The sequence below is a fragment of the Pinus tabuliformis genome, chromosome 1_2 (assembly GCF_031772625.1).
Source record: "Pinus tabuliformis cultivar Carrire ecotype Pingquan chromosome 1_2, CPIR1, whole genome shotgun sequence".
NCBI lineage: Eukaryota > Viridiplantae > Streptophyta > Pinopsida > Pinales > Pinaceae > Pinus > Pinus tabuliformis.
The window spans coordinates 273,759,322-273,772,802 of NC_142298.1; the positions used below are offsets into that span (position 1 = coordinate 273,759,322).

The following is a 13,481-nucleotide window of genomic DNA, read 5'->3' on the forward strand; positions in this document are numbered from 1 at the left end:
TCAGTTCTGAAGGATGCCAGACAGTGACAAAAAAAGCAGATGTAATTAAATTCTCAATATGTCTGCTTGATTACTCTTTTGGTCACTGCTATGATGAACCTTGCCACTGTTAGTTTCCAATCTGAATGGTGTCTATGACAGCTTTACGCAAGCAAGAAAAAATATGAGATACTAACAATGCTATGATAGTGCTTTTCAAGGGAGCAGAATGCTACGTGCCAATAGTTCAGAATGATGACAGTCATTTAGCTTCATCCAAATTCTTATTAATTACGTGCCTGTAGAATTGAGTAATGATTCAGTGAAGTGAGAAAGGGTGAGAAGCAAACCCCACAGGCTTATAGCCTTGTTGATGACCTGAGGACTGGCTTTGTGCGCCTTCCTTCAGCTGCAAAATAATTGTCATCACCACAACCTCTGCAAAACCAAGATTGGTGATGGAAATCCAACTCAAATCAATCTGTAGGAAAGGCAATGTTTTAAAATTTGGCCTGACCGAATTGGATTCGGCCAAGCCGACCGAGCTGGACCCTTGGCCGGGCCAGCATTGTAGAAAATCCGGTTCGGTGGCCAGTCTATTACCGAACCAGCCGAGCTGGTCACCGACTCGGCCAGTTCGGTAACAGACCGACCGGCTTGGCTGACTCCGACTTAAACCGGCCGAGCCAGTCAAACATTCAGACCCCAAACACAATTATTTTTTGGTTTTGGGTTTTCTTGAGGCCCATCTACCTCTCCTAAGCCTATAAAAGCTACCCAACCCCCTCACATTTCCTCACAGCTATCTCATTGCATTTGTGTGAGAATTTGTGAGGAGTTTGTGAAGAGTTGTGGAGTTGGTTTTTGGAGCAGCAGTGAAGAGTCTTGGGCAATCATTGGAGCAGCAGTGAGGAGCTTCTTGGGAAGCCATTGGAGCAGCATTTAGGAGTTAGTTTCTTGGAGCAACATTGAGGAGGCTAGAGCCTAGAGGTATTTTTTTTTCACTTCTAAAATCTGCCTTTGTTTGTGTTTTTTTTGCAAATCTGGAATTGAAGAGTAATTTTTGTAAAATAAATGAACATTCAAGAGTTGTTTTTTATCTTTTCATTTTCAGATTTGTTTCCTTTCATTTCCAAGTCCAAAAATCAGAAAATGGCTCCTAGAAATAAATATGCTGCTTGGGCATACGCTGAGATGATTGATAATAAAATGCATTGCAAATTTTGTCATAGAAAAATTAAGGGAGGTGGAGGGGGCATTCATAGGCTGAAACAACACTTGGCTGGTGTTAGAGGACAAATTGCTCCATGTGTAGCACCATTAGAACAAAGTGGGGAGATTAGGAAGGATTTGATAGAAAAATTTGAGAAGTTTGAGGAAGAAAAAGCTAGGCAAAAAGAAATAGAGGCTGAAATTGGGAGGAAGAGGAGTATAAAACACATGATGGTTGCCAACCCCAATTTTGATTATGAGGGCTCTTCATTTATCCCTTGCACTAAATACATCCAACCCCTTTTGCTATGTTCCTCCCTCTTTGGAGTCTATTCAAGAAAAGGGTAAGGGTAAAATGAAAAAGAAGGGTAATATCAAAAGTTATTTCACACCCTCCTTTCCCTCTGATAGTGCAAATGGTCCTCAAGCTAATAGAGGTCAAATGCAAACCACTTTAGATGACCATTGGAAGAAAGAATTGAGAGAAACTGCTTGTGAATACATAAGCTAGATGGTGGTATGATGTTGATATCCCCAATGCTTTTCGTTCAACATATTGTGAACCTATGTTTGATGCCATATTTGTTGCTGGAAAGGGCTTCAAAGGCCCTACTATGCATGAGTTAAGGGGATCTCTTTTGCAAAAAAAAGTTTTGCCCGTTGATGAATATTTGAAAGATTTCAAAATCTCATGGGCAAAAACAAGATGTACCATCATGTCAGATGGATGGACTGATCAAAGGAACCGTACCATCATAAACTTTCTTATCTTTTGCCCAGAGGGAACCATGTTTCTAAAATCAGTTGATGCTTTTGATAGGGTGAAAGATGCACACTTGTTGTTTTAGCTTTTGGATGAGGTTGTTGAAGTGGTGGGGGTGGCTAATGTTGTTCAAATCATCATAGATAATGCCTCTAACTATGATCTTATTAGTAAAATGTAAATCCATCTTTTGGATCCCATGTGTTGCACATTGCATAGACCTCATGTAATATCCCTAATCTGGAATATTCCTCAAACCCCAGCAAAATCTCAACCAGAAAAACATACAAGTGGTATAGTAGCCGAGAAAATCACAGAGATATAATAACTGTAGTGCAACACAACAATGTATATATGAAATATAAATAGATACTCAAGAAATGCAACGAGAAATGCTAAGCCATTTTATTATACTGAGTAGAAGAATGAGTACAAGAGGTGATCAAGAAGATGGCACCTCAACTTGCACAAGGCAAGTGAAGAAATACACTCAGAATAGCCAAGGATGGCTTCTCTCTGAACTGCGTCCCAGCGGTTGGAAAACTGCCGTGCTGCTGCTACTGTTGAAAATCAAATGAGGGTTTGGGGCTGTTCCCCTCCTCAGAAAACGCTGAAACTTTGGAATCGGACTCTACTCAAGAAACCCAGAAAAACCCAGAAAGCTTTTCTGAAATGGCCGACCTTCGAAAATCACCCCCTTGGGGATTTGCGCAGTCCCTCAATGCTTTGCGCTGCCACTGAAGAAACCCCTCCAGAATTCTGCCTGAAACTCTGCCAAAAAGCCTCCAATATGCAAGGGCTGGTCCCCTGCTCAATCACTCAGCACAAATCCTCCTACAAATTCCCAATCCAAAACTCCTGCCAGAAAGAACTGCGTCATCCCTCTCAGTGTTGCGTAATCATCCAAGATGCTTAATCCTCTTGCCTAAAATGCTGCTGAAACTACTGCAAAAATACTGATGGAAATACCTTTCCCGAGCAGGCACTCAAAGTCCCCCGGGGCTAAGGGTGAGATCTCCGAACAGAGACACTCGATGCACTAAACAGTGCTGCAGACTAGCTAAACAGCCAGCGTGCTCTAAGTCGAAGTGACTAGCTCAAATGCACATAATCGGATGATCAAAATGAGGAGGCTTCTCTCTCCTTTATAGCCTTTGCCTCTCTCAATCCCAAGGCCCACCTCCTCCAACGTAATTCCTCTCTTGTCACGTGTTCCTTCCCTTCTGCGCAGTCCCTCCAAGTGTCTGCGTGGGCTCCATCTCTGTGTCCCCCTTTGGCCCCCTTGGATCCCCTTTAAGTCACAATGTTGTGCTATTAGGAAGTGACATTTATTCTAAAAGTGAGTTATGTCCTCTTTTCTCACCTTTTTATTTATAAATAACTATAGAAGGCAAAATTGAGCAAAATCGAATATTCCAATTAGCCATGGCTAATTAGGAATATTACACCTCATGCTTGAGGATATTGGCAAAATAGATTGGGTCAAGAACACTGTAGAGCATGCCAAAAGCATAACAAAATATATCTACAATCACTCATGGATTTTGAACCTGATGAGGAAACACACAGGGGGCAGGGATATTATTAGGCCTGCCATCACTAGATTTGCAACTCATTTTTTGACATTGCAATCTATGCTTTCCCAACATAGAAACTTGCAAAGGGTGTTTTCCAGTGATGAATGGAATGAATGTCAATGGTCTCGCAAATAGGATGACAAAAATGTGAGAAAGAAAGTTAATGAAGAAATATTTTGGAAAAAGGCAACAGAGATTGTGAAGGTTGCTGAGCCACTGGTTAAGGTGTTGCGGTTGGTGGATGGAGAAATATTGGTTATGAGCTTCATTTATGAGGCTATGGATCAAGCAAAGGAGCAAATAAAGGCAACATACAAGGATAGAGTGGCTAAGTATGGGTCTATTTGGGAAATCATTGTTCAAAGATGGAACAATCAACTCCATTGCCCTATACATGCAGGTGGGTTTTTTTTGAACCCAAGGTATCATTATAAAGCTCTGGAGGCAAAAGCTTTGACTTGGGAGGTTAGAGAAGGATTGATTGACTGTGTTGACCACATGGTCCCTAAGGAGAGTGATCAGCAGGAGATACACTGACATATCACTTGTTTTAGCAGAGCCATTGGTACCTTTGGCAAGAACCTAACAAGGATTGCAAGGGAAGCAGATGAGCCAGATAAACAAACATTTTCAATTTTCAAATTCTTATTTTGTTAAATTGTTTATAATTTGAAAGTTGGATATAATTCGTTGAGCTAACTCATTACACAACTATGTTTTTTGCAGCACAATGGTGGGAGGCATTTGGTAGCCATTGTCCTCAATTGCAGAAGTTTGCCATCCGTATTTTGAGTCAAACTTGTAGTGCTATTGGGTGTGAGCGCAATTGGTTTGTCTTTGAGAGGATTTACACAAAGAAGAGAAACTGTTTGGAACAAAAACAATTAAATGATCTAGTCTATGTCTAATACAACCTCTGGCTAAGATGCAACCAATTCCTGAACAAAGGACTTGATACAAATCCCATTGTGTTGGAAGATATTGATCCAACATCAGATTGGGTAGTTGAGAGTCATCCAACAGAGTGACTCTAATGAGGATATTGGTCTTGATTTGGATTTACAGATGGAGGCATTAGTTGAACATAATGTTTAGTTGAATGCAGATCCACCTGTACCAGGCATAATTTGGATTTATTTATTTATTTAATAAATAAATAAATATTATATATATATATATATATATATTTATTTTAAATTTACTTTTATTTATCTATTAATTTCTATTATATTTGAATTCTTATTATTATTCTATTTTCTTTATTAACCTAAATCTTATAGTTTTAACCTAAATTATAATATATATATTAAAAAGGAAAAGGGGGAAGAGGTGGGGTCCGCAAGCAAGAAGAGTAACCCGTACATGCCGAATTCAAATCCATGAAGTAGATAAGCGACGTGCGCAACCAGACAAAATCCTGCTTATTATGCTTTGAGGACAAAACATTCCTTAAGAAGGCAGCAATGTAACAAACATAATAATAATAAATATATGTATGAAAAGGTGTAAAGCTATGTTGCACGAAACACCAAAACGTTTTGGAATTTCCGAAATAGGTACATTTAGAAACGTCACCTCCCAGCAATGGAAACGTTCACTGAAACGTCACACACACACACACACACACACACACACACACACATAAGTGAATAACACATTATCTTGCAAGAAAAAAAGGAATTAGACCCATAGATGACAATTTAGAAGGAAAAGCAAGTCTATATTTATTATAAACTATCGTAGATGATTACATGATACCCGCGTTTCGGCCGTGTTTCAGCGTTTCGGGTACTGGTATGGCCCGAAATGCTGGGTTCCTAGCCTTTTCATGAAACATAGGTGCAAAGGTGTGTCTTATCCGCAAGACACGACTCTTCATATGAAAGGGCACCCTACCTAGTATTTATAATGGGGCCCTCATTTGTAACATCAATGATTCAGTTATTCTTTTATCAATACATTTTATCTACAACATATCTTCATATACAAACAGGGACTGTTTGTTTATTACATGCACTGGTACAAAAATGGCCAAATTGGCTGGTTCCGACCATTTTTTGTTTTGAGCCTGCTGGTTTTGACTGGTTCTAATTGGTTTAGAGTCTAGACTGGATCAGGACTGGTTCAGAGTCCAGACCATAACTGTTCAATGCTGGTTTGGGAAGCCAGTTCCAACTAGAAACCTCCAAAAATTGGTCTACTGTCTGACTGGCCAGTTTTACTGGTTCTGATAACATTGCTTTGCTCTCATGAAATATCAAATTGCCTATACTATTTTCTTTCTACATAAACAAGAATTACATGAAATTCTACCTTATACCTCTGAGATTTCTTATACAGTATTTTTATATGTAGGCAATCGTCTGTTTGGATGGAGATGGCTGCAGGGTACGAGCTGGAGTTACCACAAAAGAGGAAGACTCTTCATCTCTTGATACTTCTGTTGCATGTGACTCATGCGATCTCTGGTTGAGAACTAATTCTTGATCTCCTTTATCGATCAATTTACAATGTTCTTTTTCTTCTTTTTGGTTTTGTATATGATGTACATTCACAACCTGATGTATGTGGCTTTCTGCATTTTGCACAGTTATGTCTATGATTAAACTAATCGGCCTTCTGCATTCTTTGAATTTGTTTGTTAATCAGGGATTGTAATATTTTCAAAGACTTTTAAAGAGTATGGATTTCATGTGCAGGTATCATGCCATCTGTGTTGAATTTAACCCGGAGTGTACAATTGAAAATACTTGGCTTTGCCCGAGGTAAAATAAATATTGGTGAATTTTTGGTGCAGTCAATTTTTGATGTTCTTTTTTTTTTTAAATCTATCTGTACAATCTAATTACTATATTCAAGTATTTGCATATTGTGAGTGACCAGCATTTATAGCTGTTTGCTGCAATTTTACCATGCTATATTTACTATTATCCATCATTCTTTATTTTAGTGTTTCCATTTTAGAGATAGAAGTTAATATTATCTATGTACATGTATCTTCAAGTCTAGAGACCAGCACACTTGTATTAATTACAAAAATGTTATTATTGGACAATGCTTTGGCTAATTTGTTTGCCACAGTGCTGGATGCTCTAACTACTAGGCTGGTTGAATCAAGTAAACCGTGTGGAAGTGTCAAACAGGTTTCACACATAATCATTATATGAGAGTTTGTATCTTGACTCTCAGAGCTATCATTTATGAGGCAAGACCTAATAAATGCTTTACTTCCTCAAAGCCTTTGACATGGTTCCCATGGTTCTATTATTCCAAAGGCTTCAAGATTTTCTCATTGTAGAAGAAGAGTTGGAAGAGGAACTATAATGAGTGTTCTTGTTGTCTGGAAGGAAGAACTTGTCGCAGGGGTTTGGAACATATTGTCTGGCTACTGGTCTGTTTGCTAATATGAGGTCTGGTCTTGTGATGCCTTTGGGGTCTCACAGGAGTAGGAATAGTGCCTTGTGTCCTACTCCTCACTAATCTGTGGTCATCTACGTTGTGGTGCCCCAAGGGGAGCACCATAAAAAGGGAAGTAATCGACTGGGTGGTAGCTGGTCCAGTATGTGGATGTGGCTAGAGGATAGAGGAGCAGAGACAAATGGCCTCCTGCATGTATAAGACTAGGTATCTTTTATCTGGGTACCTAAAAATGTTGCCATGCGTTTGTAGACCTTTCAAGAGACAATGGAAGTGTGTCTGAATCTCATAGTAAACCAGATAGTGGATGTGAAGTGCTCCTCAGTCTCAACCTCTTAGAGATGGCATATCTGGCAAATTCTGGTTGATCAACCAATCTGTTGGTCCATCTCAATCCGTACTCTATGAGAGCCAACTCTAAATTGGTCCAACAGGATCTGAAGAGCATGCATGCAATGGTTAAGTGTAATGGGGTTGGACAATGAGTCCATCCTCCATATCCATAAAGTGCTTAGTGTAGAATGTCATCTTTGGATGTACCCCTCCTTGAGGGTTTATCCAAGTAACCCATACAAATTTCGTATAAACATCCTATCTAATGAAAGTGTTCATCTCTTGTCAGGTAGGTAAGAGATGGTTGGGAACATCAAGGAATATTTAAATGGAGGAAGCTGGTCCATTGTAAAACCAATCAATGCTAGGAGATTCGAGACCCCTGCATACCAGCAATAAGAGAAAACTAGAGAGCTAGACAATGCAATGGACTTTAATGAGAAGTAGGCCAAGTATCGTACCGATATTGCCCCTTTACTATATCAGTGAAGCTTTGAATATGGTGGAAAGTGAGATAAGACTAGAAACTATCTCTAGTAAAAACGGCCAAGCACCAAACCTTGCGAGGATGATGGGCTAAGGAACTATCTATTTGCATTTGATGATGCAGAAAAGGAGGATGAGCTCTACTCTCTTTGTTGAAGACCAATTTGAATCTAGTAATCTAGAATTGCAAACCTCATAATTGTGTAAAATTATGGGTTCAACAAGAGTGTCTGTGAGTGACGTCTTGGACAATATGTCTTGAAAATGGTTTCAGAAAAACTGCTTCTCAAGAAGGACCAATAATCCATAGCCCTTGCTAACTCAAGGGTGAAGTGCATGATGTAGGCTAAAATGAAGCCTTGTGAATAGTACCCCCGAATAAGTATATGTGTTGGTGATCTCATTCTTATCTCCTGCAAAAAATGGTGATCAAAGAGGGTGTTCTTCGACCCTTTGAAGATCATGGCCTTGGTTTACACGGGTTGACCATGAACTGATGGGGCCACAAAATAGGCCCAAGCTAAGTTGCAGGAAACGTGGGTCTAGGGTCCGTTTCCGTACAGAAATGAAACGGAAAAGGGGAAACCCGTACCGTATGGCCTGGAAACTCGTTTTTGACTGTACTGGCCCATTTCTCGAGGAGGAAACGTGGCCAGTATGGCCGGAAACGAGTTTCCGGGCAGTATGATGGAGTTTCCTCATGCAAATTGACTTTTTCTTATGTTTTTTTATTTATTTTGTTTTCTATTTTTTTATTGGGCGACTAAAGTGGCTTCTAGTTGCTTCTAGATGCCTCTCTCAAGTTCTAAAAGTGACCTTCGCCTCATTCTCCCATCACACAATTGAGCAATTCGTTTCTCTTGGAGACTGGCGATTTTAGCAAAGGAGAAGAGAGGAAGAGAGCAGTGGTTTTAGCTAGGGCATTTTCAACAGTGAGCAAAGGAGATTTCAGCAGCAAGAGAAAGAGATTTCAGCAGCAAGAGAAAGAGATTTCAGTAGCAAATTTGGAGTGCAGAGTTTCCGGCTACAACATTCTTGGCTTTTGGCTCAGCTACAACCGTATTTATCTTGTATTTTTTGGCATTTTGGGGTAGCTTCAGATACATAAAATTAATTTGGGTAAGCAACATTCATTTTCTTAGTTTTTTCCTATTATTTCTTCATTTTTTCGAGGGTTTATGCTGCCAAAAATATGAAAAACGTTTTTTATTTACAGATTTGTTTTTTTTTAATTTATTTTTGCAGCAATGACTTCCAACAAAAGTGCAACTGCAAGTTCAAGCCCTAGGGCCAACCCATGGGCTGAATGTTATCCCCGTTGAAGGCATGTTCAGAAGCTTAAAAAATGTGGAGGTGGTGGCTCATGGGAATGGCGATGTAATCTTTGCAATAATTCGTACAAGGGCTCCTACCCAAAAGTGAAGGCACACCTTTTGCATGGAGGAGGATAGGGGATTGTGGGTTGCACAAAAACAGCAGGCCCATTGGCAAGGAGGGCATATCAAAGAGAGCAAGATGAGGCGGATGTTATTAAGAGAAGGCATGATGAGCTTACTCAAGCTACTCCTCAAGCTCCATCTAACATTGAGCCAAGGTTTGTAGTTGAAGCAAGAAAGAGGAGAGCTGGTTCCAATCAACAACATGAATAACCAGCACCCAAAAATACCAGAGGGGCATCCCCTTCAGTTTAGGATAGCAGAATTGCTAAATTGGTGAATGTGCAAGTGAGAGAAGAAACTGATTCCAGAGTGGCTAGGTGCATTTATGCATATGGTATCCCATTCAATGTTGTTCGCTCTCCTTACTAGCAAGATATGATAAGGGCAATTAACAAAGCTCCTCGAGGGTACAAGGGGCCCAACTATGAGAAAGTCAAAACTCAGCTTCTCAAAAATGAAGAGCTTGTGGAGGATGTTTTATCACCAATTCGTTCTTCCTGGGTAGGTCTGGGGTTACCATAGTCTCAGATGGATGGACAGATACAAGGCGCAGGCCATTGATAAATATCATTGCCACTTCCCCCAAAGGAGCAATGTTTATCAAGGCGGAACACTGCTCAGGAGAGGTAAAAGATGCACAGTTCATTGCTGATGTTGTTATAAAAGCTATTGAACAGATAGGGCCTAACAAGGTGGTGCAAGTTATCACGGATAATGCACCAGTTTGCAAAGCTCCAGGTTTAATTATTGAGGGGAGGTATGACCACATCTTTTGGACACCATGCATTGTCCATAATCTGAATTTGATCTTAGAGGAGACCAACAACAAAGTTTCATGGATAAAGGAAATCATAGGGGAAGCAAGGGAGATTGCCAAATTCACCACCCATCACCACCAATCTCAGGCCATATTTCGAGAGCACTCCAAATTGCAGTTGTTAAAAGTTGTTGAGACAAGATATGCCTCAAACTTCCTGATGTTGCACCGCCTTGTTGAGTTTAAGCATGCATTAGTTTCTATGGTGGTGAGTTAACTTTGGATTGAGTGGAGACAAGCAGATTCAGAGCGGGGATATATGGTGTGTAGATTGTGACTTGATGAGGATTGCTGGAGCAAGATAGATTTCTTGCTAAAGCTCACAACCCCTGCATTTGAGCTTCTTCGGAGTGTTGACACTGACCAACCTTTCTTAGGAGAGGTATATGATGGCATGGATTCCATGGTTGAGAAAACTATGGAAATCATTTAGCAAGAGTCTCCACAACTTTTGTTTGTTGATGATCATTTTGCTAGTTTAGTCAAGAAAATCATTGTTGATAGGTGGAACAATTTCAACACTCCATTGCATACTTTAGCACATGCCTTGAACCCCAAATTTTATGATGAGGAGCTTATTGCTCAAAGAAATGGTAAGGGGAAGGCACCCCATAAGGATAGAGAGGTGCTTAATGGGGTGAAAAAATCCCTTATGAGAATGTTGCCTTCTCATCTACACAGGGGGTTAAAGGAAGAATTTGCCAGTTTTGTTGCAGGAATAGATGATTATGCAGATATATTAGCTTTGGAGGAGAGAAGCACCATGAATCCAGTTAGGTGGTGGATTTGTCATGGAGCAAATGGTGTACATTTGCAAAACCTTTCCATTCGTATTCTTTCACAAGTGGCAAGCTCTTCATCAACAGAAAGGAATTGGAGCACTTATGGTTTTATTCATTTTGTGAAGCGCAATAGGTTGGGCTCATAGAAGGCAGAGGATCTTGTTTACGTGCACTCCAACCTTCGCCTTGCATCTCGTAGGGGTCCAGAATACAACAGTGGTCCTTCTAAAGAATGGGATGTGGATGCAGAAAGTCCTGATTTGGATCTCTCTCTTGCTGCCCTGAATATTGAGGTCCAGCCTGGAAGTGGAATTGACACATCATCTTCTTCAACACCACCATCCACTGTTGAGCATGGTTCTGCTTCTATTTTTGATGAGGATTAATCTTTTGCCTCTATAGTTCTTGCAGTCTTATGGTATTTATTGTACTTACAGTCTCATATATATAATAAAGGTTGATTTTGAGATTTGGATATATAATAAAGGTTGCTTTTGGATATTCCAATATTTTTATTTTCATTATGTGATTATTCATGAGTAAATGTGATGTAAATTTAATCATAATGTTTAAATGTAATAAATTATAATGTATCATGTATGCTTTATGATTGCACATAACATTTCTTAAATGTCCTAAATTCTAATATATATATATATATGCGCATTTCCCCGTTTCCAAAATTTGGGGAGGTCGCATTTCGTACCCGTGCTCGTTTTGGAAACTCGTACCCGTTTCCCCGTTTCGTGCAACTTAGGGCCCAAGGCATCACATCATCTATGAAAAGCTAGATAGAAATCAAGACTTGGTGGAGGACACCATGCTTGTCTTGGGTTTGCTCATGCAAGGACTCTATCTCATCAATGTAGACCCAAATAGTGTGGGGGACAAGTGGTAGCCCTATTTGATCACAATGGTACTCCTGATAAAATCTGATACGTCACGTGTTATGTGCAGATGACCAAGGAACAACTTGTATAGACGCTTGATAATGCTTTGTAGGGTCTCTAAGATACCAATGTCTCTAAGTATCTTGAACAAAGCCTCTTGGAGGATGGAGTCAAAAGCTTTCCAAAATTCCACAAAGTAGCAACAAAATTTTGAAGAGCAATGTCGTGCCTTTTTATTGATAGCCTAAAGTGTAAGGATATAATTAATTGTTTGGTGCTAAGGTCATAATCCAACTTGCCATCTAGATGTAAGTTGCCTCCTCTAAAGTGTCCCAAAGAGCTTCAAATGGAGGACTGTAGCTTAGAGTTTAGAGAATGTATGGCCTACCATGATTGCCTGCTAGTTGTTGGGATTAGTACTAGAGTTCGATTTGTGAATCAGGTGAATAATGTGATGCAACAAAGACTGTGGAAAACAAATGCAAACCACATGGTTGAGCAAGTTAGCTAGTTGTCTATCCATAGCGTGAAGACCTTGCTTGAAGAATTATGCTAGGAACCCTTCCTCATCTACTGCCTTGCTAGCATCATTATCCAAATGACCTCCCAAATATCTTAGTATCAAAACAAGTGGCAAGAAGGGGGCAATGAGGTAACATGGGCTGTTTTGAGCAAACGGGTTTTGGATAGGGAGGAAGAGGAGAATGGCAAGGGAAGATGGTGCACTAGAAGTTTTTAGGTGAATGGATAAGGGAAGTACTCAAATCTTGTGTTTTTTGAGTGATAAAGAGATGGTTCTTATGGCAGAAAATATAGTGGTAGGAGGCCTTAAGGTGTGGCTAGGAGGGATGATTGTGAGAGAAAGCATGTTGAAGTTGACTATGGAGGAGTTTACAACCATTGACATACCACACATTCATGGGATATGTCTAGATTTTATAGAAGGTGAGGTATGTTTGGTTTAACGGGGATAGCACTGAAGAGCGACTTCCCTAATGGTCAAAGAAAGATAGTTTTTTTTGGCATTGGTAGAATCAATGCATGAGAAATGGGATTTGGATGGTAGCATTTAGCAAAGTTGGGAAGTAAAGATGTCGAAGTCATCCTCATCAAGCATAAAAGTAGTTCAAAGTGAGCTAGGAGGTGGGGGTTAAGGAGAGAGGGGTTGGTGAACTGGAGGTAGAAAGATAAGAGAGCGTGGTTAGCTAGGGTGATGGGAATCACTAAGAGATGGTGGATGAAGGGGAGTAGGTGTCAACTAGCCAAGACATAATCTACTACACTTGCCCCTCCACTATGAGGTCGACAAGTGATGAAGTGAGACTTCGGGAAGCAGGGAAGGCCAATAAGGATAATAAGCTCATGTGATTCATTGAGTTGCAAAAGGTTCCTGATATAACCTGTAAGAGGCCTAGAGGCATCATATGATGACCACTGGAGTACTACTATATTTGTTTCATGTATCCAAAACATGTCCTCTGAGTGATCATGGAGAGTGATTTGAAAAGCTCTGGTATGAGTGTTGAAGTCACCCAGTGAGATAATATCCCCCCCATTGTTGAGGACTAAATGATGCTATTTTACAGGTCAAAATAGGTGTCTTTGTCCAACTTATTGTGAATAGCAAACTGAGATGAAATAGGAGGAAAATAACAAACTACCATATAAATATATCTGTACTGGGAGGAAAATTGACTAAGGTGAATCCACATGAACCTAGCAAACTTGTTTGAAGCCAGTAGTTTGATTCATGAATCAGGTGAATAATGTGATGCGACAAAGGCTG

The 13,481-nt window shown here is 40.0% G+C and overlaps 1 protein-coding gene across 4 annotated transcripts in view; it reads left to right on the forward strand.

Annotated features, from left to right (window-relative positions):
* LOC149205398 (RING/U-box protein) overlaps positions 1-13,481 on the forward strand; it is a 221,736-nt gene that overhangs the window by 148,233 nt on the left and 60,022 nt on the right. For all 4 annotated transcript variants that reach the window (XM_089395040.1, XM_089395039.1, XM_089395041.1 and 1 more), the window contains 2 exons: positions 5,887-5,999; positions 6,231-6,296. In XM_089395040.1, coding sequence (XP_089251166.1) covers positions 5,887-5,999; positions 6,231-6,296 — 179 coding nt within the window. The remainder of the gene's footprint in view (positions 1-5,886; positions 6,000-6,230; positions 6,297-13,481) is intronic.